The sequence below is a fragment of the Aythya ferina genome (genome assembly GCF_964211825.1).
Source record: "Aythya ferina genome assembly, chromosome: 7".
Taxonomy (NCBI): Eukaryota; Metazoa; Chordata; class Aves; order Anseriformes; family Anatidae; genus Aythya; species Aythya ferina.
In genome coordinates, this window is record NC_140302.1 from 30,803,300 (window position 1) to 30,830,744 (window position 27,445).

Here is a 27,445-nt window from a genome sequence, read left to right on the forward strand (position 1 = left end):
TGAATGAATGGCTAAGTTTGACTCACTATGTAAGTCTCAGGAAATACAAAGAGGTCAGAGAATTTTCCATCAATACTTCTGAAGTGAAAATGTTCTGACCAACTTAAAACAGTCTGAAAAACAAAAGTTTCAGAGAAGTCATTCATACTGGAAGCAGTTTTAGAGAAACAGAATTTCCTCTGAATTGATGTATATCTCAACCACCCCAACTAAATATGATTTCACTAATTTATTTTTGAAAGTGTGGCACACACTTTCTATTTAAACCATCAAATGACATTTTAAATGTACAACTGTCTCAGAAAAAGAATCAGGGTTATGAGCAGTGGAATCACAACCTCGTGGCCTGTGATAGTAGACAGCTTTGCTTTTTGTGGAGTATCAGGGACAGAATTCCTGTAACAGTAACAGCAGTGAAAGAAGTCGGGTGTTAAACCCTGCACTGATCATTCTTCTGGCTATGGGAACCATGGTCTGTGCAGGTGGACACACAATTATGTCAAACTAATAAAGTTTACACATTTTTTTCTTTTAAGGAAGAAGCTTCTTTATGGATAAATTTCTTTTATTTTGGAGAAAGTCCTGTTAGATAGCAAGCTGGCGGGCCTCATCATTTTCTGTTCAACGTAATCCCTTTTGGAAAACAAAAATCTAAATTATAAAATATGATGGCAATCTCATTCTGAAATGAGTTACATATTGGACCAAGCTTATATTTAAAGCAATAATTCATTAAGGTCACAAATTCTACAAATGCTATGCACATGTCTAACTTTTCCATCACACGCTATTTGCCTGAAATCTCTGACAATTCATGGTAGTCAACATCTGCACGTCTCCCTGACGAAAACATTTGATATCAGTGAGATACAGAACAAAATCTAGATACTGAACAAAATAAGGAACCACACATTATTTCTCCTCAGTACTTCTGACGCATTGCGGCTCCTCTTTTACTGAACTAATACCAAAAACCCCTGTACTTTCCAATTGTACAGGGAAACAGGTTATGTGACATGCAAAAAGCAAACTGTTTAGCAATTATCATGTAGTGCCGAGGCATTCTCACTAAACAGTAATTACATGAGCTGAATGGAGGAGGTAAAGACAAACAAGGCAGCTCAAACCTGGCATTTAACTTCAAAGTGTCAGAGGCAAATAAAATGAACACCTTCGGTTTTATCCATAGCTCTTCTTTGGAGAGCAATTTAGTACAAACACCAACGTAGCTCTTCTTTAAGTGCTCCTGCTCACTGACATCTTTAGTCTTTATTAAACCCAACCGTGATGATTTCCTTTGGCCCTGAAAAATGGGAAAAGATTGATTTTTTTTTCAAATCTTCTATCACCACTCATGTCTTCGATAGAAAAAAGGCCTCCTCCAATATTGCTTAAGCATGACTCAGTTACTACACGAACGTTTAGTGAAACGCTCAGGTAGCCTGGTAACAAATACTGAAATAAGCTCATTGAAACTGGGTATTAAAAATCCAGTGTTAGAAATCAACTTGCTCTATGTGCAATGCAGACCCAAAGGGAAGTTTACCTTGCTAATGGTTTCCTTTGTATAAATTTGTTATAAATTGTTGCGATGCAAATTACAGATACAGGAGATTAATGAGAACACAAGAGCATTTGTGCATTTTGAATATGTGCGTGGCAGAGAAAGGTCAATCTGGGGTTTTGTTTATTGCTTGAGATGGAAAAAAAAAAAAACAAAAAACAACTTTCAAGTGTATGTATTGAAAGCAAACTTCTAAACCAGCTAGTAATTATGTTAATATCAGAACTAATTAATAGTTAGAGAACAATTTTTATTGATATTCATGAAATCAAATTATTAGAATATCAATTTAAAGGTCTTTCTAATGGCATTAATAGGCACTCTGAAGTCTTCCTCTTCACACAAAGAAACTGCGTGACGATCTCACCCAGCAGCAGCAATCTGATTACTGACAAGCATATTGCCTTCAAAACTAGAAATATGAAAAGTTATTATCCATTGTCATCAAAAAGCATCACTGATGTGAGTTTCCATGGAAATAAAATCCACAATACTACTTTCTAATGAATACAAATCGAACTCTTAGCTTACACTGGAGGGCTCAAAAGTTAAGTTTTAAAGGGCTTTAAAATTTCATTTCTGAAGGACAAAACATTGAGATAAAGTGCATTATTTATAGGTTTACTTTATTCTGGAGCAGAAGCATTTTCTTTGCAGCAACGCCAATGTCAGAAAGCCGCATCTGGAGTACAGCGCGTCTTCTGAAGAGAGCAGGAACTTTGCAAATAGTTCTCACCTGGGGATCTACAGCAAAACCTACAGATCTGAGACAGGAGCAGAACCACTGCTGAAACCATTCCCAGGAAGAGCTGAGAGCTGCTGGAGCAGTGGGACAGTCCCAGGACAGGCCAGGGAAGCAGCTGTAGTTCTGCTTGTCCCTGCCACCCAGGCTCCCCACTGCTGCCGTCACAGGCAAAGGGACTGTGAGATGAGCCTTCATGCCGCAGGCAAGGAATCAAGCAGTGTTATTAAAAATCGAGTATTTACAGTTACTTACCCAATGGTCTGCAAAATATATGTAAAAACACTCTTACAAGCAAACCCTTGCAGTTTCTGGCAATGCAAATTATGCCCTTAGCAATAGCATAGCCTAAGCAGCAGCCACTCAGGACCAATCTAATCAGACAATTTACTTTATCGCAGGACTTAAGGAACGGGGTTTGTGATTCCTGCACTGCATACGCACACAATCTTTGTCACAACTGTTCTATTTCTTGTCAATATTAATGAACGGCTAGCTGGCCGTGACATAGAAATGCAAGCCCTAAAAAAATCCTACTTACTCCTACTTACCCACAGATCTAGCTGAACCCAAAGGAACAAAGGCAGATGCAATAAAATGATTCATCACTGTAACAACTCTAGCGATTAAACAGATGATCCATCTGGATCAAAACAAAGATCCTGTTGTATCTATCACCGCCGTCCCCCCTTTTTCTGGGAAAGCCAGAAGATGAGCTTACTGCTGAAATTCTGCAGTGCCAGGACCAGAGGAGCTGGGGATCTGTATCTAGCCTATTCTTAATAATTACTGCCAGAAGGCCAAGGTTTTGGTATATAATAATCTTTCTCTATGTAGAACATAATCCAAACCACACAGACTTGTTTCCAATTAAGTTCTGGACATAATGCTGCAGTATGAACACATAACTATATAAACAGTAAAGATTTCCAGGACCATACATCTATTTCTGTTTTTTTCGTTGAACGCACGTCAAATCAATTTGTTTATGGTTATAGGGCACGAGTCAGTGCCAGGCAGTGGAACAGGAGCTCACTGTCACATCTCATTAGATGCACCGAGACAACAGCACATCTAGAAGCCAGATTTTTATACCGTTACCATTCATCGCTTACAAAAATTGCCACTGCTATGAGCTGAAAAGGTCTTTACACCAAGCCAGATAGTGACAAGTCACTTTGCAAAAGAAATCAATACCCACCTCTGTTTGCTTTGCACTTGAAAAAATATTGTAGAATTCTCCCCCATATGCACACAGAAATCGCTTCCCGATATAGCAGAAGACTGAACGGAGCAGGAGAAGGGTTTAGAAAGTGAACACTATCTGCAAATTAGAATCAATACACTCTCAAACTTTGGATCCAAACTCCTGCAAGTGCTTCAGGAAGACCTGAGGGTCTGAATTTTTCACGTTGCAACTTTCTCTCCATGTAATCAAGGCGGTCATTTACTTGGATAACAGAAATGTTCCCTATAGTTAAATGGCCGAGTGGCAAGCAAACAGAAGAGGTGTAGCTACTTAGACAAAGACCCGACTAGCCTCCCCTTCTAGGATATGAAAAAGCTTTACTACATGTCCAAGACAACAAAAAAGCCAAATCAACAAAACATTATGAAAAGTAATAAAAACCCTGTTTTCCTATGTCACAGAGATTTCTGTTAAACATGTGAGAACTGAACCGTGTTAAGGCTTGGGCACAACACAACAGGAATCTCTCCCTTAACTTCCCCAGCTCCCATGCATTTCTGGAGGTAGCAGAGCAGGTGAATTCTCCATCAAAGCATTGCAGACCCCAACTAGCACTGAAATATGCACTAGTGCTAGAAGAAAAACACTCCTCCAGAAATAGCTTACCGGGAGTCAAAGAAAAAATTAATTTCAAGGGGAGCAGGACGTTATCTACAACAGAAGTAACAGTTCATCCCTTCTGATGGGTTTCTGAAGTATTCTCTGGCTTAGAGAAGTGATATATACCAACTCCATGTCTCCCTGCGGGAAGGTAAGTGAAAGAATGAATAGGAAATTATGTCAAGCTTAAAGATGCCTCCTTTTACTTCAGCACTCCCAATAACTTCACAGACTCTGGTTTTATGCTCTATTATTTTTAAATTAACAACAGATCTTATTGATAGCTAGTGAAGTGTATAAGAAAAATACCCAGCGGATTTCATAATGCATTTTCTTCCTACTTCCATTTCCCCTTCTCTCCTCTGCCATCAGAAACAGAGCTTGTTTGGGACTGTGACAAATTACCTCACTGAAAGAATTTACAGCTCACTCCTTATTTGATTTAAAAAATGAGAAAAGAATTAGTCAATACCTTACAGTGCCAGAGAAATAAATATTTTTTCAAAAAATCATTTTTAACAAGGGGGAGAGAAGACTGTAAAGTGCACGTGCATGATAGAAGCTATCCTTAAGAAGATCTTATTTTTTTCTTTTAAGATTGAGGTGATGAGTATTTATTTCTCGAAATATTACAGGGATGGAATTTGAAACCATGATGTATTTTTGTTATTTCTTGACTTTGGTATGAATAATTCAGATTTAATAATTTCCATGAGGTTTATCAAACAAAAGAGATACTGAAGATTGCATCAAAGAAGCTGATGAGACCATTCTGTACACTATAATTTGACTGCTCGATACCAGCCCACAGTACTATACTTGTTGACCATCACCGATGGTCTGATGCCCAACAGCTCAGCCACGACAGCAGCACGGGATGCACACAGAAGCAAATGCAGGCAGGGAGCCCTTAGCAGCCAAAGGCTGCAGCTCCCCGAGGGCTGCTGTGCATTTTGAGAGCTCTCTAAAAATCCCTGAGGAGCAGCAGCCTCAAAAAGAGTCACTGGTCATGAACGGCACATCCAGTACTAAATGTTCAGTCTGTTTCTTGTTTGATACTTTTATTTTAAAATAGTGGAAAAGTAATATGTAAAAAGTTGTGAATAAAGTGGATGTACTGTGCACTGAGCATAGAGCTAGTAAAATATCCAAAAGTTTAGTCTGGGCATGAGTTATATATATAAACACACACACATATATATACACACACGTATTTTACAGTGAATCCATAAGAAGGTGCATTTTTTATAATAAAAAAGCTAAGTTTAAAACGTTGATAATAAAAACAGAACTTGAAAACCGACAGACTAAAGAAATTAGAACTTCGTAGAAAAACAAATACGCAATGTGATGGATGAGGAAATAGCTGAAGGTAATAAAATTGAGAAAAAGTAAAAGAAATGAAATATCTTACAGTATAACTAGAGGATGCAAAACTACAAATTTGATGATTAACTTGCTTCCCAGTTTTAATACAATCACTTAACTTACCACTCTATTTCAAGAGAAGAAGACATGCATTAACTCAAGAAAGTTCTCAATCTCTGAAGCACACTAGGAAGCCTACGAAAAAAGTACCTGGGAAATTATATTTAGTCATAGTTTAGGGTGGAGAAGTCCGGAAACCCCACATATATAGAGTGGAAGGAAAGGAAGATGGGGAGAGAAAATAACTAGCCTGGATTGCAGAACTGTTGCCTGCAAGCCAATGCATGAGGTACCTCAGCAAAGCACTCATCATTTCCCCAGTGAAGATCTCTGACTATTAGAAATATTTACATGAACTACCAAAAACCCCATAGAGCTTAGACTTAGATTTATAGCTGCCTACTCATGTGCAACATTACTCTTCGGTAATCATTTTCATGCAAATATTACAATAGAGTCTGCTGGAGAAAGGTGTATAAAGAATTGTCTCTTTGTGAGACAAAAGAACAATTTGGAGAGAGAAAGAAAAATTGTCAGCGAGGTGGTTTCCCCCCAGACCCCCCAAAGTCTGTTAGGGTTCAGGGCCAGAGGAAAATCCTAATGACTAACCACGTGTTTTCATTATGCACAGCTTGCCCCTCTTGATGAACTCTCGAGGCTCCCCAAAAGAGCCTTTGGCTTACACACTTTAATACCATTGGAACACGAGTCCCAGAAGATAATTAAAACTGAAGGAATTTTACATTGCTATCTCACCCAAATACCAACATGGACTGTAACTTAGATCTCTTCAGTAGAAGCATCACTGATTTTTATTTTTTTTTTTTTTCAGGCAAGGACACACTTCTGAGTTGAACTGGAAACAATATTCTGCATAAAAAGCAAGCCAAAATTAAAAACAGCATGTAAGGATCATGACTTCTGTTCATACAGATTTTGCATACGTGTACCATGATGAAATCAAGTAATACTTTGCTTATAATTACTGAAAAAGCTGTAACGTTATTACACAGAAAGTAAATGTTTTTGTTTCAATGAAGAACGCATGGTTTTGGTAAATGCCTTTCTCGACAACACTGACAATGCTCTAAGTTCTCCGGGACGAACACAGCCCTGATGTGAACAACTGGCTAAACACACCCTTCCCAGAAGGTGATCGGGAAGGGCCAAGCCCCATTCGGCAGCACCACTTGTCCCTGTTACTGAAGGACCCTCCTAGAAGTGGGGCTGCCCTCCTGGGGGCACTGGGCTGCTCCCACTGCCCTCGTCCCCAGGAGCCTGAGCCAACCCTGCGCAGAACCAGAGCTGCCTGGGCTCATCGCTGCTTTTGGGGGAGATGTGGTTTTTAGGAATACAAATAGTAAAGCTCTACGTGTTACACTGGGCTAATGGAGGGACTAGAGCCAACTGGACTGCCTCCTTGGTTTACATCCACACTTGGTTAAATACTTACATTTTTTTTTCCCCTCCTCTTCCAAATACAAGTTAAAACACAGAGATTTTAGAAATCAGTGCTACTTATTGGGATAAACATAAACGATGAGATACCTGTATGAATATGAAAATGAGTCACTGAAGTAAATACGTATCAAACCTCTGCCTCTGGACTGCTCACTGAACTGACATAATTACCGTAAGCAGCCTGGCTAAATATACTGTTCTGACACTGTTTGATGTCAAAAAATTGCAACATTAACAATAACCAATTAAAAATTATGCATACGCTCGTTAAGACCCACACAGTATCTTCCCTTAAGCAGGTCTTCTTGCAGCCACTGCAACTTCTCTTGCTTCCCTTCTGCTGCAGCTTGAAAATACTTATTTTAACATCTGAAGAGTTGCACAGTGAGTTGCAGGTTCTGCAATACTAAAAAGTCTCTTTGCTCCATTGAATTATTTTTTGAACTTGCAAGAGCATATTCTGTCCAGGGCACATCACCAGTGCCTGTACAGCTTTCTGGTTCCAGCTGTCCAAACAAAACCAGAAATTAAACTAATATCTGTGAAAGTAAATTGTGTGATCTTTGCTAGAAACACATTCTTTACTTTCTGGTAAATCTGGTTTCCTTTCATTCCAATTATTAGACATGAGAGAATACTGCTTTAGTGACCTTTTGCAAAATTACTTCCCCCCAATAGCTATTTTTAAAGTTCAGGAACTAATTACAATCATCGATTACCCCAATCATATGCAACCAAAACTGTGGCTCCTAATGGCACTTCTACACATCAGCTGGCAGGAATCGGAGTATCCTTGCTCACAGCAGCAGCCAACACTTCATTCCTAGTTATTACCAACGTAGTTTCTGAAAATCAGATTATTTCAATTTTCCTCCAGTAGCTACAGTTTCAAAAGCTGCAGTGGAAATAAAAATATTTATCGAACCTGGCAAAAAAAAAAAAAAACAAAACAAAAAAACAAACTTTGTTGAAAAAGTATTCTTTGTTCAAATATTGCTTGCAAGTAATAAAAATCCATGACAGATGTTCCCATGCTTAGGTTAAACACCTATTGGAGCCAGGCTGCAGAAATGTAATAAAAGAAACAAACATAGTGCATATTTACTACTTTCTCTGTTTTTAGGCTAGACCCGACTCCTGTCTGGACTGCCTTCAACACAAAAACCTTACTTTGAGTCCATCAGCACAGAAATACACCTAGGTTTGTCTTAAGTAAAAGGAGTGATTTAGTCTGAACTATTGTAAATGAATTCAGCTAACTCTGCTGCTTTCCCTCTGCGTGTAACAGCATGGTCTGTCGAGTACCATTCTGTGAGAGCTCTAAAAAGACAAAAAATGAAGAGAAGGACTCCTCGAGCAATTGCCTGCCATGTTCTGAGAGGGGCCTGAGAGCCTGGTCCAGCTTAGCACTGACCTGGGTTAACCTGGTTAGACCTGGGTGGACCAGGTTACCTCCTGCGGTCTCTTTCACTCCAAATTACTCTGGGTCTAGTCTAGTAACCAGACACCTTGTTCAGATATATTTAAATCTTGTTTGGAATTATATATACGATTAACTGCTTGAAATCTAGCCAATTTTCTTGCTGTTTTCTGCTGAAGTCGGTATTGCTGCTGTTTAATGGTTTTGATAGTATAATTACAAGTTCCCTTGTAGTTTCTATAGCCTACAGATAACACACATTAATTAGGCAAAGATCCCACACTAGCCAAATATTTACAGCTACTGTACTCCCATGACCTGATTACTTCCATGGCTTTGTTGGTGGTACCCTCGTTAGATGCCCTCTGCTCTGTTTATGCAGCTGAACTGATGCTGTTATTCATCATCACACCTGGTCTCCTGCACCAACAGGCATTATTTGCTCTCCCTTACTACTGTGCCTGCTTTCTCTTAATTATTAACAGGCATTACATCTCCAAGTGCTGCTCAGAGAACTGGTTTGGTTCAGCAAAGCTCACTGCCACCCCGCAGGATGAAGCTTTGCCCATGCCTCCAGTGCAGCTCAGGTCCTTCTTTACTGGGCTCCTCATAAAAGAAAAAAAGAAGAAAAGAGCTTGATAAACTTTTACAGGTAGATCTCTGTGCCACATGCAAGACAGTGGAAAAAAAAAACACAAGAAAACTGTTGTTTTTTCAGCTCATTCTAGAGACAAGAGACATAGCAGCAACAAACCAGCCAAAACCCAAGATGGAATCTGGACTTTAACAGTTATTTAAACATATGCCTACACTTGCTTGTTCAGATCAGGTGTTTGGTCACGTTATGACGGTGTGAACACTCTTCCTAAGCTTACATCCCATGCAGTTCATACTGCCATCTAAGTCTTCTTAGCTTACGAGCTGTTTTTCAGGCTATTCTTGCTATACTGCCCCAGCTGTATGACTCAGCTACCTAGGAACAGTTCTGCAATCGTTCTGATAACCATCTTTGCATTTTCGTGACTTTTCTATAAGGTTAGGGCTGTAAGTATAAATGAGCTCCAGATAAGCCAAGCCCAACTTCTCAGAAGTCATTTGTTGTAATTGTAAGTATCTACATTTTTTAATGCATGGGCAATTTGCTCCCCATGAGACTCCCATTTAAATTTAACTGAAGGACAACTGATGGTTTTGATTTTATATATACACATACACACATCTACAGATTTAGTGCATGCATGTTTATATGCACACATACCTTATACATATTAAAGTGTGCATATGTTTATATGTTCAGAGATGAAAAACTGTATGACTGTTTTTATAATTAAAAACAAAAAATATAAACTAATCTTTCTGGATATCCAGCCTCAGATTTCTAGGGTTTTGGGTTTATTTTCTTCCTTCAGCTCGGGAAAATATATAGCTTCAATTAACATGAAATGGATCTGAGGCTGCGCAGACATTGTATTTGTTCCAAGCTAAGCACCTAAAAATGGAAACAGATGACATTAGTAAAGATCTGAAGATACTGACTTTTGGTTAAAATATTTGTAAAGACGTTCGTAGTTCAAAGAGTCTATTTATCTTAAATAAAATTTAATGGAGGCAGCCTTTTAACAGACTGCATTAAGGGAAATGCTCCGTATTTTAACCATGACTCACTTCTGATTACTTCCGATAAGCAGGTGTCCTTTGCAAAGCATCAGTCTGCTCTATCTAACCTTCATACACCGGAATGACCTTTCAGCCATTTCTGGGATGGGAATCTGCAACTGCATTTTTGATCCCTAAGGCTTTTGCAGGGCAATTGCTATGCTGCCCACCCATATTACTTTCCCATTTCTACATGGCATCATTATAGAGCATTTGGAGATCACCTACCACACTTGCATTACAAAAGGTTGGTTTATGGTTTTTTTTTTTCTCTTTATTTTAAAATTACTGGAAGCATTTTAAAATAGCAGCCCTTAAGAAAAAGCAAGAAAAATTGCTCATCCTGTACCAGTAATTATCAGAATTTTTCAAATTTCTCTCCTGCTATTCCACAGACAGAAAATAACCACAGTATTCTAGGCAGCGAAAACAATGACAAAACATAAATAGTCCAACCACCATTTTCTTTACCAGTGTTGCCCCTAGATGCTGAGCTCCACCCTACTAGACCTGCAAGAGATTTATAACACTAGAGATAAGCATCTAATTTCTGCTTCAGCTTGTGGTTAAAGAAGGGGAAAGGAAGGAAAAAAAATAATTGAGTAGTCATTTTGAGGTATCGTTCAGTTAAATAACTGCTGCACTCTAGTAAGGTAAGACACTACCCACGTAACAACACTGTACTTACTCTCAATCCAAAAATTTGAGCTACTTAACTCATTTGACTTCAAAAAACAGCAGCGTGACATAAGACTATACTCAGGAGAAGGAATTCCTCCCACAAAATGAAAGGCTTTATTTGCAGTCACTCAGTATTTTATAGGCTCGTATTTTGACGCTTTTACCACAAAATTTAAGACCACTAGATAGTAACTGTCTGTGCTGTATGAAAATTCATTTTCCTCCTGTTGAAGGACGTCAAATACCTACATTAAAGAACAGCAGGCTCTTTAGTGAAATATTTAATAAAATTATTGTATTATATATTTAATATTAATTAAGGATATTTTCAGAAACCTTCATTTCCAATTTTATTCCTGATATTTAGCCTGATTATGCTTAAGATAATGTAATTTTTGTGTTTAAACCAATTAAAATAGCAATGAGAATCAGACCTAAGTACTGAGATTTCCTCTACTAATGAAAACTTTAGTATACATTAATACAGCCTGCATATCGAGTTTCCTTGAATGCTTTAATGCCATCTCTCAAAACCTCACCAGAACAGAAGGGTCACTGTTGAAATCCAAACAGATGCATAGGGCCAGCACCGGGTAAGCAGCCTGAATCATACAGAGAACCACAAAAGAGACTTGTGCATCTCACCACTTAATGCCAACAGCTCCACTTAGCAACTTTAAGTGCAAACCAAGCTCCTAAGTGTGTAACATGTTGCAGGCCAAAGGAGATGTGTAAAAAGAGTACAAGCTTATGCCAGGTACCATGAGCCAGAGCAGCTCCTGCTGACTATGGCAACAATAGTGAGCAAACTCCTGTTACAGGAGGGACAGGTAACTTACCAACAGCAGAACCTTTCCAGCTACGTCGCAACCTGTACCAGCCACCCTGTTTGGAAGCCTCTCATTTCATACACCCCTCCCAGGTCTGTTCCTGGTGCTGAAGAATCTGCTTCCTTGGTGCAGAGCATCATTTTAGCGACCATCAATCCACCTACCTCTCAGCTATCTCCATCTGCTCCCTGTACTGCAATTTTGTGTCCTCAAAAACATCTCAGCTTCTGATGGCCCAGTTCAGCTGCCAAACACATGCCCTTATGTCTCACTGTTTCATTCTGCCAAAATGAATTGCTCTTCTGAGTCGCTGAAGACCTGATATTTCTCCTGTCTAGGTATGTTGTGTTTTTTTTCATCCTATAAAATGAGAAGTATAACCTTTCCAGGAGGCCAACCTGCAACAGGCTTCCTTTACTTCATGAAGTCTGCCGATGTTATTCACTGCTATTACTGACTTAGCAGGAGTCAAAAAAATCCATTAAGTCTCCAAACTCCTTCAGCAAACTTGGGTTAAAAAAATAAATAAATAAAAAAGACACAAAAGCTAAATACAACTAATTTCTAATAGGATTTTACCCAAATTAGTTAACTCCTCTTAGACATTAATTTGCATATACAGACTCTCCCTGTTCCTTAAACATCGTGTGTTAAGAAAAGGTTAACTTTTATAATGGTTCTCCAAGAAAATATATCTAAAAAGTAAACAAGAAGACCCAAAAGGAACACAAAGTTTAAACAAGCAATGAGAAGTTATTTTTCCAAAGGTTGTTGTGAGTATCTGTGTTTAAGCAACTACCTTGAATGCACTGAAACAAAACTAAGAACTAATTGCACACTGCTATTTGAAGAAGTTTTGGCAATTGCTTGCTTGGATAAGATGAAAATCTTCTTACCCCTTCACATCTCCCATCATACGAAAAGGCTAAAAACAAACACGTTGATTCTAACCTTACCATATGACTACTACTTAGATTTTTATTGTCGGGTAATCAGGTTAGTCAGATTGCTATTCTAATTTAGAGGCTCTCCCAACTTGACTTGACTCTATGACAAGATTGGATGCTATGAATTGTTTCCAAGAATCCCAGGAGACAGAAAATGCTTAACACGAACTTCAAACAAATTTTAAAGTTTTCAATAGATTTTTAAAAGTTTCCACTTTGCTGCTCTCAGTTTATGCCTTGGATAGGAGACACTTGGCCAGTCTGCCAACTGGTAAAAGAAACTCCATACAATAATTCCATTCAAAGTTGATAAAGTTTATTTTCTTTTTCTTCACGTGCTTCATGGGAAAACAATCGAGTCTGAATATACCAAAATGACAAACGATGCTTCATGACGGACATGGAAGTATAAGGTCTGATTTAAAAGGAAAAACTAAAACAAAACAAAAACCAAGCTAGGTTTCTGAAAATGTATCTCAGGCTTCTAGTTTTAAACAGTTTGGAAGCTGCACACCCAAAATAACACTGTCAAGCACACCCCCAAACCAAACACCTACCTTTGGAAATGACAACCTTCAGGAAGCAGAACTCGGAGGGATGGTTCACTGATAACCACTTCAAAGAGAACAGGGGCCTGAGCTTGCCACCCCCCATGCAACAGCCACCAGACCGAGCCGCCTGCCTGGCTGCCGAGCTTCGCAACAGGGCAGAACAACAGAGTTTAGAAAATCCTTCCAGAAACGCACTGAACTGCCCAGAAACCATTTTGTTTACTCTGGTCAATAAAGCCCTGTTATCTCTCGTACAATGGGCCATACCGTTTATACAAACAAGGTTAGCTTTCATGCATCAGACATCTATTTATTTAGCAAGATCAGCTATCACGGTAAATCAATTTCTTCGCAAATGAGAAACACAGCTGCTGTGAGAAGTGCTTAGAACTCTTTCCTGCATCTAATATTTGGAACAGATGAGAAGAATACAAAAAAGTCAGCACGGTAATACGCTAAAATAAGGCACTGACTTAGAGGTTACTAGCATTTTTAAGGAAAAGAGATCAAGCTGCACTGACTTAATAGTTTTATGTTTTAAATGTGAAGTTGCAATTAATTAGTATGATAAGACAATCTTATAAGACAATCTGCAGTTTCCATTCAAACTAGGTACTATTCGAATATGGAAGTAACTCAACTAAAAGTTAACAAGTATGTACTACAGGTTTCTTACTATGTGAACAAGCTTCAAAGCAAAAATACACCGCTAAAATTAATGTTGCTTATCAGTTCAGGAAACAGCACTAACAGAATAGAAGACAAAGCTTAGCTTTTAATAGACATTTTGCTCAAGAACAGTCAGTTCGCAGAGATGAATTCACCTAAGAATTGAAGAGTTGGGAGCCAGGGAAGCACAACCACCAGCAAGCATTAAGCCCTGCTCCTAACAGATTCTTCTCTCTCGTTATTTTATTCATTAATCTTTTTACCTGGCATTTTACATTTGAAACCCAGAAAGTTGGGTTCATTGCAAGCAATATGAACTTCTGCAGAACTCCAACCCCTCTGACTTTGAGCCTGGACACGGGGGAGAAAAGCACATGTAAGGAATATTACTGACTTGGATGTACTCGATGCATTTCACGCTGGCTGCTACCAGAGGCAGCGGAGTGTGGAGAGCTCTGCTTCTTAACCACCGTAACCACACGTGAGGGTATGCATGCCCAAGAACATAGGATATGATACCTTATGATTGATTTTTACAAGCAAGCAATAATATATTTTATATATTAGGTCAGGCTGCGACTACACTGATGACACCTTATTCTAAACTACTTGAACATACACGTACCAAGAAAAGAGAAAGATTTTTTTGGCTTGCTTTTGTTTTAACGTTCATATCCACGTCTCTGCAAAGCAAAGCACTGCAGTGTGCTGACCCAGAAGGTCTCATTAAATAACAGAGCAGCTTTCTTAAGCCTCCAGTCAAAAAAGCTTAAATGTTTAGGATGAGCCAGAAAAAATCCTGATGGCCTTCAAGTTTATTTGAAAGACGGATTACAGAATATTATGTAAGGCACAAATCTCAGAACTATTCCCCATTGTATTTACAAATATTATCAAATTTTACAAGATCATGAATTTTCATAAAAAGTGACATTTTGAAAAAGCTTCGCTTGCTTTAATCCTCCTCCTTTCTTTTGATAGGATTAAACATTGAAATGGCAGACTGTTAAATAAGCAGACTGAAATGCCAACTGTGAGGCATTTAACTCCGTGTATTTACAAATTAACGTTTCACAGTTGCTTCAAAATTTGACATTATTGTTTAGTATCTTCAGGCAACTCATTTCAGAAGGTGCTGGATTTGATCTACATTATTTCTCATTTTACATTCCTATGTCACTCTACTGGAACACCTGTAAGGTTCCCTTAATCCCTGACAAAGGAAATTTGGTTTTATGAAAGGCTGAGAAATATCCCTTTGTTTTTATCAGAATGTTTTTATTAAAAAAGCCAGCCTATAGCAATTTCAAAGTCACCATTAAATTTACCTGTAAAAGTCCATAGCTGTCAAAATAACCCCCCCCAAAACAGAGAAGATCATAGCCTATATGTGTATACACACACAGATTTGGGGTAATACTGAGAGGTAGATGTCAGTGGTCTTCCCCTCCAACCATTCCAGTATCAGCCTCTGAATATTCAGAGTGAATGAGAGAAAAGTGCAAATGGAATTCCTAAAGTGTAGTGGGACACATCTGAATTCTTCAATTCTGTATATTATGCTGCTTCAGAGGTTATTTGTGTGCTTCTGAGAACTGCTGCAAAAGCACAGTCCTATGGGCTATCAGATGCAGCATTTTAGACAGAAATATTTAATTTGCAGAATATGAAATGAAGCTCCTGCATTACCCATGTTTGCATTTACAGAAGAGATTTCCAAAACAAGCAAAGCCCAAGTAACAACAACAAAAAGAGCCCTCAAAACAGATTCCCCAAAACCCTTATTGCCTTTAAGGATATGGAAGTGCTGCCATTCCTACAGCATTACCTCAAGGAGCAACATCATTGAAACCAGAATTTAAAGGTTTTCCCTCAAATTTCCTCAGAGTATGTGACGTGATTATTTCAAAATCAGAAGTAATTATCTTGTGCTCCTGAATTTCTTGTGGAAAAAAAAGGCAGAAAAAGATAGACAAGAGAAATCACAGAGCATTTTGTTTCATAACTGAGAACCTTTCTCCCATTACTCTACATTCTTAGACCCAACGAAGAGCACAAATTTTTCATATATGCACACACTGCCCAGTATTTAGATAAAGATATACCTAAATTTTTTAGCTATGAAATACCTGTCTACTAATCCAATGTTGCTAACTGCTGTCTAATTACTACATCCTGTTCATAAATAAATTTTACATAGCAATGCAGTGATTAACGTTAATTCCAGCAGCACACACTACTAATTAGGGTATTTATGAATGTTTACTTATGTCACATGGGAATGTGCCAAATCATCTCTCTAGAAAAACCTTTGTATTAGAACAGACTCTTCAGAAATAGTCTAGACGTGCTCAATAACACAGCACCTTTTTTCAAAAACCAATTTTGACATCTACTAATATTCCATAAATAATGGGATCAGATTAAAGTCTCGCCAAATTCATTACGAAGTATTAAGCCTGTCTAATCTTCTATCACTATTACTAACGTAGTAAAAAAAATAAAAATGCTAATAAGTGCAGAAAGTTATGAGAATTTTCTTCAGGAACATTGTTGAGTGCAATCACTCAGGTGACGAATTCTGAATGATGATGAATGGTGCCTGTATGACACCATTACAAATTACAGACACTTTTCAACCAGAACCTATTTAACTATTTCTCACTTCAACTTAGTCTATTATTTCTTCTCCATAGCTTCTGAACCTATTATTCATTCCAGCAACTTCATCTCCAATAATTATTGCACACAAGGGCAATAAAAGAAGGATTTAATATTAGCAAGGTATTCATATAGTTGCAATTACTCAGAAAAATAAGTAAGTTCCAATCTTAAGTACGTTAGCAACATTTCTCATTTAACTGCAGGGCTTGGCAAATTCTCTTGCCTCCCAGCAAGATCTCCTGATATTTTGTGACTTAACTTGCATATTTAAAGTCATTTCCTAAGGAAAAGAGACTTCTGTGATTTCCCTACATCTGGTGAACTGAAGCTGAAAAGCAACGCGGTTTTGCAAGGTGCTAACTTACAGGTGCTGTATTCAACCACATCGAGACTTCCAAAATCAGGAACTTAAAGTTCAGTCACCTGAAGCTCAGGGCGGTTGAACCCAGTGAGTTCCTCACACTGGCAGCAGAGCTAGAGGGTGAGCAACGCAGATCAGGAGCCTGTGCTCTCTGGCAGACAGCGACTGAGCAATGAAGAACTGGAACACAGATACTTAAACTTCTGCACATTGCAAGCCATATTACCAAAAGCCAAAATTCTGAAAGCCTGCCATTTCATTTTAGGTGCTCAAACAGAAGATGAGCTGAATCTCAGCCTGAGGATTTATATATATATAATTTTAAACAGGACCCATGCCTTTCTGCCTGCCATCAGTTTAGCCCTACTGCCATCTGCTGTCAGGAACACACCATCTGCCAGCAAAAGAGCAACAGGACACATCCTGATACTGCTGCTCAATATAACCTATAAATTAAGACAAATCAGTTCGTCCAGAGTACTATGTTAAAGCAGCGCACTGCCACCGTAACTACCAGAGCACCAACCCTGAGAGTGTGTTCACAGTTTCACACACTGACTGTCCCCACAAAGGGGTCATTCAGATAAATAAATTAGTATCAGAACTGGGTGCAAACCCTGAAATGGTTTTCTAAACACTGACAATATTGCCTGTTTCTTGAAAATTTTGAAATATTTGTTAGGAATGGGTTAAAACTATGAACTGGCCAGAATTAGGGCTGAATTGCTCCTGTATCATCTTTATGCAATCATACAAATAGAATTAAATCTTTAGAGGTAGAATAAAGCAAACCGGAAGTTAAACAAAATTATCAGCTCCATAAAACAGACTAAACAAAAATATCTGAAAACAAATTACCCCAAACCTCTACCTCGCCTACTGACTCAATGAAATCTTGCAACTTCTAGGGTTAACTGAACTCAATAAATCCTCTCAGGACCGCTGCAACCCATTACGCTTCCTAACACCTCTGGCGGTGCGATGCTTTGCAGCTGACACTAGTTTAAGCTGCCACCATCCCTCTCTTCTTTCCTTACACACCTTTCCTCCTCTTTTGGCTAGCACTGCAGCTGCAATCACACAGAGAGTCAGCTCAGGGAGCCGACGTGCCTAGCTCAACCAAACAGCCCTGACTGGAGAAGGCCAAGACAGACAACTCCAGAAAACACAGTCCTGAGCCACCACTACAACGTTCGGCTGCTGACCCAGGCTCCAAGAAAGCTCTCAGAAGTTTCTCTGCCTGCACACCAGCTCCTGACTCCCTGCTCGTGCCTTCCCCCGCCTGCCTCCCCATGCTGTGCTCAGAAAGCTAATTGCAACCGAGTGCTCGAGAGGGCTGAGGAAGCAAGAGTGCATCCTTTCCACCCGTCAAGTTTTTCACTCGACTGAGAATACAGCAGCTGCAACAACAAGAGGCAGCTGTCTTTGCTGCTCAGACACACATCCTTTTAGGCAAGACACAGTACACAGAAAATACTTCCTGTGTAATATACCCAAAACAGTATTTTTGTCTACTACACTCTATATTCAAAACAAATACCATAGCAGTTGTCACCAGGAGTTTTTAAAACACCACAAAATGGAATTTAACTGCAGAAACTGAAGGAGGTGCTGAATGGCATCTGGCTGCTCCATCCAGACAACGCTGCCGGTCTCCAGAACTCCAGTCTGATGCAGGGAAGGCACAGGGCTTAAGCTAGTTGCACTCAGACAGCAGAGGGTAAAATGCAGGACATTGATTTTCGTTGTGGTGATTTCTTTGTATGAAGCCAGTTGTTAAGATAAAGTCTTTTTAAAGCTTCTCTTGTTTTCAATAGGCACAGTACTTACTGCTCAGCATAAGCCCAATTCCATTTGATGACTACCACAATATCGCTAATGTGAAATTTAAAGGCTCTTTCATATATTGCACCTCTTGTTTGACAGGGAAAAAAAGGCAACTCATCCTCCAAGGAAAAAAAAGGAGAAATGCAATTTGTAGGCTCTGTGCTGCTGAACTCACATTATCAAGTATGATAATAAAAGAGTAACATACAATACCACTAATACTGCCACTTTCTATATTTGCAGACACTTGTAAAAGCATTTTTCTGCAGCAGACCTGGGAGGATTCATATGCTCAAAAGAGACCTACAGCAATTCCCTCTGCCTTTTGTCAAAAATATAGACAAAAGGAGGAAATCAGTCTAACCTAACCCTCTGACCACATACATCTTCAATGCCTGTGTCAGAAGGGAATATGCCCAGTGAAAGACAGATAAATCTCCTTCCCTGTTTTCATTGTTTCATTCACTGTTTCTCATTGCCTCGCTCAAATGTAACAGAACTGCAAAATACCTATTTTACACTGATTTTTTTTAATGCATTGGTACAGCTGATAATCAATATGCTCCAATCAGGTACATTTTCAAGCACAGCTGTGACAACTGAACATGATCCATCCATGCTGATCTGACAATGAATTAAAAAATAGTAACTGGTCCATTATATTTTTAGGGTTTTCTTCCTGCTAAATCACTCATTTTGTCATTCAAAAGATACATTATTCTAGACAATGTGCTAAGAACATAAAACATACTGCAATATGTAAAGCTTAAACCTTTTTTTACCGTTTTAATGGAACTCCTTGATTTTTCTTCCCAAACATTACTGCTCAGCTCCATTGTGCAATGGACATTTGTTTCTCTTTCATAGGATCCAAATATAAGCAACCTGAAACAGAAAAGCGTACAGTAAGAATTGTAATACTAGTATGCATCCTAAGTATCATATTAAACTCCGTGTTCTTCCTTTGTACACCCCATTACTATTTTCAATGTGTACAGACACAGAAGTGCATACTTAAGTGATTCCAAAAGCACAGCCTTTCACAAAATGCAAGGCACTGCCACCCTCTAGTGGAAGTATTTTACATGTATCTAAAATTGTTTTAAAATGTTAGCTAGGGCTTTAGGGACAGGGTTTTAGAGGGAGGAAGGGGTGTTTGTTGTTTTTTTTTGTGTTTTTTTTTTTTTTTTGTTTGTTTGTTTGTTTGTTTTTTTAAGTGTTCAATTGGCAGATTACTATTTTTATATAAAATAGCTTAAAAAATAAAGCAGTTACAGACGCAAGACTCTTTAGCTCTAGTCCTAAACTTCACAACATACAACAGCTTTCCTTGGTTGGAGAGAGAGTGTTACTGTAGTAGCAAAGTCACAGATACACAGTCAGCAGCACACTATTTCCTAACAAACTGAAGTGGTTCTTCAGGCATCTTATTCTATTCCAGAAGGCTACAAAGCTTTTCAGTTAGGTAACAATGCTATAAGAGGGGGTGTGTGGGAAGCAGTGAAGTTGTACACAGTTTCTCTCTCAGTACTTAGAAGCAGATAAATATTTGGGAATAAAAACATCCAATAAATTGTGCTCTTCCAAGAGAGCCATTAGAAACGATCCTTGTCAAATGCATATAGAAAACTTCAAAATAAGTAAGTCTAAGCTTTCATCCAAACTAGCTTATTTATGACTGAGATTTATTACACAACTCTTCAGATGGAGACAAAAGCTGTAATCAAATCACAGCAATTTCCTTGTTCATTTTGTTGTTCTTAATGAATGTTTCTCGGTTAAGTATTTATGATTAAAAAGCATGTAGATTTCTAGATATGGAACTATCTGTATTATTATATATTAAATATACTTTGAAAATTAAGTAAAAGCAATTGAAAACAACTTTCTTCAGCAACTGGAATTGGTAAAATTACACCAATCCCAAGGAAACACCTAATTCTACAACAGTTTTCTAGCTTGCATTAAAGCACGGGGAATGGAAGAAGTGTTCCTTTTGTGTGTCTCTCTACAAATAATTCAACTGCAAAGATCCTTACAGTTACTCAGTTCTACATCTACCCCTGGGTTGGTGCCCAGCATTTTGCTGTGTTTGCTGTTCCAGGTGCCAGCCTTGTGGCTTCATGCTGTGCTGCCAGCCTCAGGTGTCCAGTCTGCGTGCTGCCCCATCCCTTCTCTACTGAAACCCTGCAAAGAGCAGCTGTCAGCAGCACTTCCAGCTTGACCTTCAGCACTTGTTAGTCTAGACGCTATTGATTTGATTACAGTAAGCAGAAATCCAGCCTCAGAACCAACCGATTGGGTATTTTGTCTGAGCAAGACTAAATTTGTTCAGGGTTACCTAAAACTGACCAGCTCGTACCCTCTTTGCTCATTTTTAAACTATCCTCAGCAACCTTCCGTGGCTCTCCTATTCTGCTTTTCGTAGTTGCTTTTGAATAATGCACTTTTCCTTCCATGTCAACTGCAACTCATCGCCATCAGCTAGTTCAGTAAAGTTTTTCCACAGTTGGTCATTGCTTGCACACATTGCATTTCACCCAACAGGACCGCACGAGTTTCCTCTCCAGCTTTGCAAAGGAGGGAAGCACGGTGGGTCAGGGGGTTGGGGGGGAATAATAACGAAGCTGATCAAAGATCCAGTTGGTTAATGCAGTTCAAAAGATAAAGACAGACAGACAAAACACTCAACAGTGTATCTTCCAGGAGTCCTTGCCTGTTTCTAAACCCCTAATTCCTCTAAAATATCAGCGCAGCAGCTATTTATCTGTCTTGTACTGGTGACAAGTAACATACAAGAACAAGGACAGGAGGTACATCACAACTGGGGAAAAAAAAAAAGTGATTTTCAACTACAACCATAACATAAAAGGTGCATAGGAAACAATGAGATTTCATGTTACATTATGCTACGCACGCCCTACTTGAAGAACCGTATCGCAGGACAGCAAAAATGCACGCTTAAAGAGCAGTCCTGGTCCACGGACACTTCGTGCTGGAGTTTGGAATACAATTTCCAGTTTCAGGAAGACAAAGGGGAAATTTTCGCTTCTATGCCACTAAGGAAGTTTTTGTTTGAATAACATCTCCGATAGCACGCAAACAGAAGAGCTGGATTCTCCAATGCAGCTGCAGATAAAGACTGATTACAATCGCATCACAGCACACCCCAAACAACTGCATATTGAAATGCAGATTACTGTGCACTCCACAGATGTAACATTAATAAGCCAGTAACAAACAGTGTATGAAAGACGCCCTGAAACTAAGTTTATAGCCCAAGCAAAAATTACACCAGTAAGAAAAAATGATTAAGCTACTGCCTGAGTAATTAAAATAAGTATATAAGAAGGATGATTTCTACTGCTTCCCTACCTCCAGACGGGATACCCTCGGGCAAGCACAAGGCAGAGCCGAGCGATTCAGCAGAGCAGCCGGAACAGCAGCAGCTCAGGGCTGTCCCAGCACCATACAGACCCCAAATGTTATAGGAGGCCCCCTGACAGAGGGCAGGCAGCAGAAGGAGGCCGAGGCGGGGGCAGTCTCAGCTCTTAGGGCTGATTGAAGCCCAAGACCTTGGCCTGTCTCTACAGTCCCCAAGAGAGGAGGATGACTAGATGGGCTATCAAGCTGGCTGCTTTTTGTGGGGTGATACAAAAGGGTTGATATGCAAATCTAACAAGAAGTCGATACGTGCAAAGTACACACTGATCTATACTAACATCTTATTTATTACCAGGTACATAAAAGCAAGCTCAATGTATTTCCTTTAAAACTTTTTTTTTTTTTTTTAAACTTTTTAAATTTCAAATGTGACCCTTTTATTTGCAAACAGTTTTGGAGTCAAAATAAGCAGAATATTTCCTGAATTTTAAGAATGCCAAAAGCAGATTCAACATCCACACACTGCTGCACGAAGTCCACTTGAGGGCAAAAGGGAAAAAAAATAAACATAAAACTCCAAACCTAACACATCGGGCTCGGGTACACACTGCAGTGTTTTACAAAACGACTGTCTTCGGAAAAGTCTCCTTGTCCACAAAGGTTATTAAAACAAATGTTCATTTTAAAAGCCCACATTGTGGCACAGTTTTAGAAGAATATTCTGCTTAATATAGTAAGAGTTGACAGGATTTAAGACTTTCTTCGCAGAGTACCCTTAAAAAGTCATATGGGGAGATTTAACAGCGTGTTGCTTTGTTCTTTTCTCACCCTAAAAAAATTAAGGCAAGGATGCAGTTGTTAGTCTAACTTCAGTTTTTCCTTTCTCTTTTGTAGAAGAAACTGTCACGTTGTACAACGTTTTCACCTACAGATACATTTTTGCAATGAAAGTATTCTGTGAAGGTATTACAATCATAAAAACATGCTTTCAATAGGTCAGACAAAAATTATAAAATGTTATCTACATCAGTGAAGTTTCCATTCTTTCAATAATTTCGTGTAAAAAATACACGAAAATTTTCTTTCAAACAAGTAACAAGGAAACTTGGGGGGTGATTAGAAAAAGTGCAGGAAGTATGCATTTGGATATGTGAAGAACAAAATGAAATTAAGTTAGACATTTCTAACATACAAAGAGTTTGCAAGATGCTTCATCACTACAATTTCTCCTCTGTCGTTCAAGACTTAATTGCTTAGAACAGAAAACAGGAACTGAACGCTACTACTCCACGCAAGGACCAAAGCAAAGCTTAAATCACTCAGCTCTGCCATTGCTACCATATTGAGACAGAATGTAAAATCCTCAGGCATTGAGCAAAACTGAAAAATATACAGAAATCAAGGTGATTTTTCACTTCTGGAATTGGAAAGATTGCCAAGGAAGAAAACTTCAGGTGCCCCCCTCCGGATGACGGCTCTCATTAGGGGATGCCGACCATTCTGCTGTGAATTCACTCACACAAACTGCCTGTGATGGAAGAGGCTCTTGAGGTTCAGTGACCTCAAAGCACCTTTGGGTGAAAAACTAAGACATCTGGGGAAATGAAGCAATGCTCAGTCAGTATCAGGTCACAGCACTCACTGGAATGCTCAGGGCGAAGTCCCAGCACACCAGCAGGGACTGTAGCAGGTCTGCAGAGGTCCCAGCAGCAGATGTTGGTGAAAAACTCTCTGCATGTCAGCATATGGAGTGGTATTGCAAAAAGAAACCTTGCCAACAGCCCCGGACAGCCTTCACATGCAGTAGTTATGAAAAGGGAAATTGTGACATTGCTACTTTTGTGCATATTGTGTATTTCTTTCTCTACTTCCAAAGTCCTCTCTGTGCCTTTCAGCTTCTACCTCACAAATGTCTTCAGGTGCAAAGCAAGCAAGAATATTCATTTAGAGGGGTATTTTGGAGACAGCAGCTGTGGTTAAGTTCAAAAAAAGGATGGAACAACTTGGAAGATCTGAGGAATTACTGTAGGACCAAAGTCAGCCATTTAGATCGAGATGTGTCTGTTCACACCGCTTTCAAGAGTGCATCTAGAAATTCCACGCTGCATAAAATAGATTAAATCAGACCTGAAGCTCAAAAGGCCTGACAAGCCAGCAACTGCATCCTCTCTCTGCCATCTGATAAGCATCTGTGACAGCTGAAAATACTGAGAGGTCAGCTGATGATGTCAAACTGAGCAATCTGGCTTCTAGAAGGTAACAGAAAGAAACAAAACAGTACTGTTACGTTGGCAACGCTGCACACAGTATGTCAGATGCAGGAAAGACACGGTATTTTAAAGTGACTTTCCAAACCAAAAACAACTGCATGTAACTTAAAGAGTTATTTTGGGCCCTATTATAATAAAAGCAAACACACTATTGGATTGAAATTGGAGACTGTCTATAGAGAGATTTTGAGCTCCTTTATTAAGAGGGGATGAAGAATAAATGCTCTTAACAACCAAGGAATGCACCAACAACATTATTGGTGTGTTCATAAGAGGCTGATCACAATGCTAGAAAAAAAGGTAAGCAGCAATTTTACTGCCCCCCAAAATTAAAAAAAATAAAAATAAAAATCACTCATGACCAACACAATCAAGAAAGACCAAACAAGAAGCATAAGCAGAAGATCATCATCTAGAAATAATCTTGTTGCAAATGGTGAATAGCACCAATAAAAGACATCATCACAGCAAATAAAGTTCCAACATGGTTGTACAAGGCTACAAGAAAAGAAAAAAAAAAAAAAAGCAAAAAGGAGCTTACTTGGTAATACAACTAATGAAAAAGCTAGTTAAAAAAAAAAAAAAAAACGCATTGTAAACCAGAGGTTTTGTTCATAAAGAGCAGAATGGCACAAGGCTAGATCAAAGCCTAAGCACCATGAAGATAAGATCTACCATAAACCAAGAACTAAAAGGTCTGACAAAACCAAACAAAAACCACAAAACCAAACCATGTCTGCATACCTTTGTCCAGTTTTAAAGAGAATAATTTTCTCTTCAATAAACGAAGGAGGTACATTTTCTTTCTTCCCATTATTTTGTTCAAAACAAAGACAAATAATGCCTCATAAAACTTATTTGGATCGATCTAAGTAAAACAGTGAAACAATTACTTGCCTGTGCTTGCAACACAATACAATAGGATAATTACAACTTTTATATTGTCCTGAAAGAGATTCATAATTTGGAGTGCCAAACAAATAAAAACAAAAACAAGAGGCACATTAGCTTTTAAACAGACAAAATCCAAAATAAAAGGAAATCCCTGTTCATACACACACACTGTAGAATTGCCTCAAACTTGCTACAGCTTTCATGTGTTCATTTCTACTTTAAAAATATATTTCTTGATTAAAGCTCCATCACAACAAAGATGCTACTTCTTGAACCAGCACAAGCTTACAGCTATAATTACTACGAATTAAGGAACATGTGTGTACTTGCTTAATAAAGAATGAGCAAAAGACCACAAAAGGTACCTTGTACATTCAATTAACGTGACTTGTAGTCGACCTTCTATCAGCAGAAAATCCTGTATACAGAGGTCCCGATCTTCATATTCATCAGGTGGTGATACTTGAAATGGAAAAAATGGCTTGAACCTGAAAAAAATAAAGAAGAGAATTCAAATTACACAAATTGCACTACCACACCTTAAAAATAGTACGAGATTAGAAAGAATCTTTAATGCTCCAAGAGAGAAAAACTGCCATTTCCGCACGTTTATTGCTCAAAAGGAACAAGCAGAAGTTAATAAAGTTAATAACACTTTCTGAACGGAGAAGATTGGAGTATCTTATTACAAGACCTTTTTGTAGGAAATACTTAAACAAGTTTAAGGTGAAGAAACACTAAGACCCTAAAACCTAAATTGTCACAACACTGCTGTACTTACAAGGACTGATGCAACCTAAAAACCCGTACACTTTAGTTGCCGTACACTTTTAGTTTAGTTTAGTCTCTTATTTTGCAAAAAAAAAAAATAAAAAATAAAGAAATTTAATTGCCTTTTTTTTTCCTTTATCTTCTGGAATTAAAATTAAAATACAGATACTAAGTAGTTTTCCTTGAATTTTTATTTCTCCCATCGCTGCATGTGGCTCAGGGAAAGCAGTTCATGTTCGAAACACTGAGTGTTTTACACCCGTTATCTCACCACACAACGAGCTCTTTCTGATAAGAATACCCAGACTCATAAATCCAGCTTTCAGTTCTGAACGGCCCCGTTTCAGGGCTGGACACGGCCGTGATGCAGGGGGAGCAGGAGGGGGAGAGGCCGCACAGCTGCAGCCCCAGCCCCTCTCACGCACACGCTGCCCCTGCGATTCCAGCAGCAAGGGCCCCGACCTTGGAAATGGGAATATGTTATGGGAACGGCACTGCTATTTACATGAAGTGTTTGAGAAAGCACTCGTAGGGGCTCTCTGCTTTCCATTTTCACTCATTGCTTGTTTCCTACCACTTTCCAGTGCCCGGTTTTCCCTTGTCACCACCGGCCTTCCAGCAGCTCTTGCTGTTCAGAAGACGAACAAACAGCAGAAGATGAGCACCACTGCCTGCAGGACGTCTCTGCCATTTCATAACAAAGAAGTCTTTCATAAAAACTGTTTGCTTAACCATCAGAAGCATCTGCTTGTCACATTCGGAGATCACAATATGTTCAGGAAACAGTCACATGGACCGGGATTGAGGAGTTTCAGAAACCCAAATAAATAACGGAGCGCCCTTTAACTGTCGACACACTCTTCAGGAGGGAGCCCGATGCTCTGCTTCGAGGGACCTCATTTTTGTGCTAGCATCAGCCTCGGACAAAGCCATGCAAAAGACGCTTCTTTTATTCTCCTTGTGAATAAGTACATCTTAACTCTCCGGTTATTTTACTGAAACCCAATTCCACTTCTAACTTTAATTTTGTTCCAAGTTTCTCCCTCATTAACTCCTCCAGAAAAAAAAAAGACTGGAGGAAGTCAGACAAGTCAAAACACTCAGCTTTAAATATTATATACAATTATTTTGTGTATTAAAAATATGAAGTAATTAAATCACACGGGCCACAGTTCAGACTTACGGTACGCTCGTACCATAAGCCACCAACCCCAAATACCCCTAATGCGCAGACACCATCTAGTTTGATATGTTACTTATGATCTTTAATAATTCAAGAACTGCAAAGTAAGGAATAGGAACAAATACAAGACGGGGGGAAATAGCAGCAGTGCTATTTTCACTCTACAAACTGGGAAGAAGCCCTGCTGCTTTGGGACCCTAACACCCCTGCCCGGAGCTTGGCACAAACCTGCCGCGGAGCTCTCACGTGCAGCACAAGCGACAGCACTCCCTCCCTCTGCTAGGGCTGGTTTT

General features: G+C 39.0%; 1 protein-coding gene across 1 annotated transcript in view; it reads right to left on the reverse strand.

Moving 5' to 3' along the window:
- Positions 1 to 27,445, reverse strand: part of PDZD8 (PDZ domain containing 8) — a 57,084-nt gene that overhangs the window by 12,004 nt on the left and 17,635 nt on the right. Inside the window, exons 2-3 of the mRNA XM_084526459.1 lie at positions 25,564 to 25,686; positions 19,433 to 19,535 (exon numbers count right to left, since the gene is read on the reverse strand). Of these exons, the coding sequence (XP_084382585.1) occupies positions 19,433 to 19,535; positions 25,564 to 25,686 (226 nt within the window). The remainder of the gene's footprint in view (positions 1 to 19,432; positions 19,536 to 25,563; positions 25,687 to 27,445) is intronic.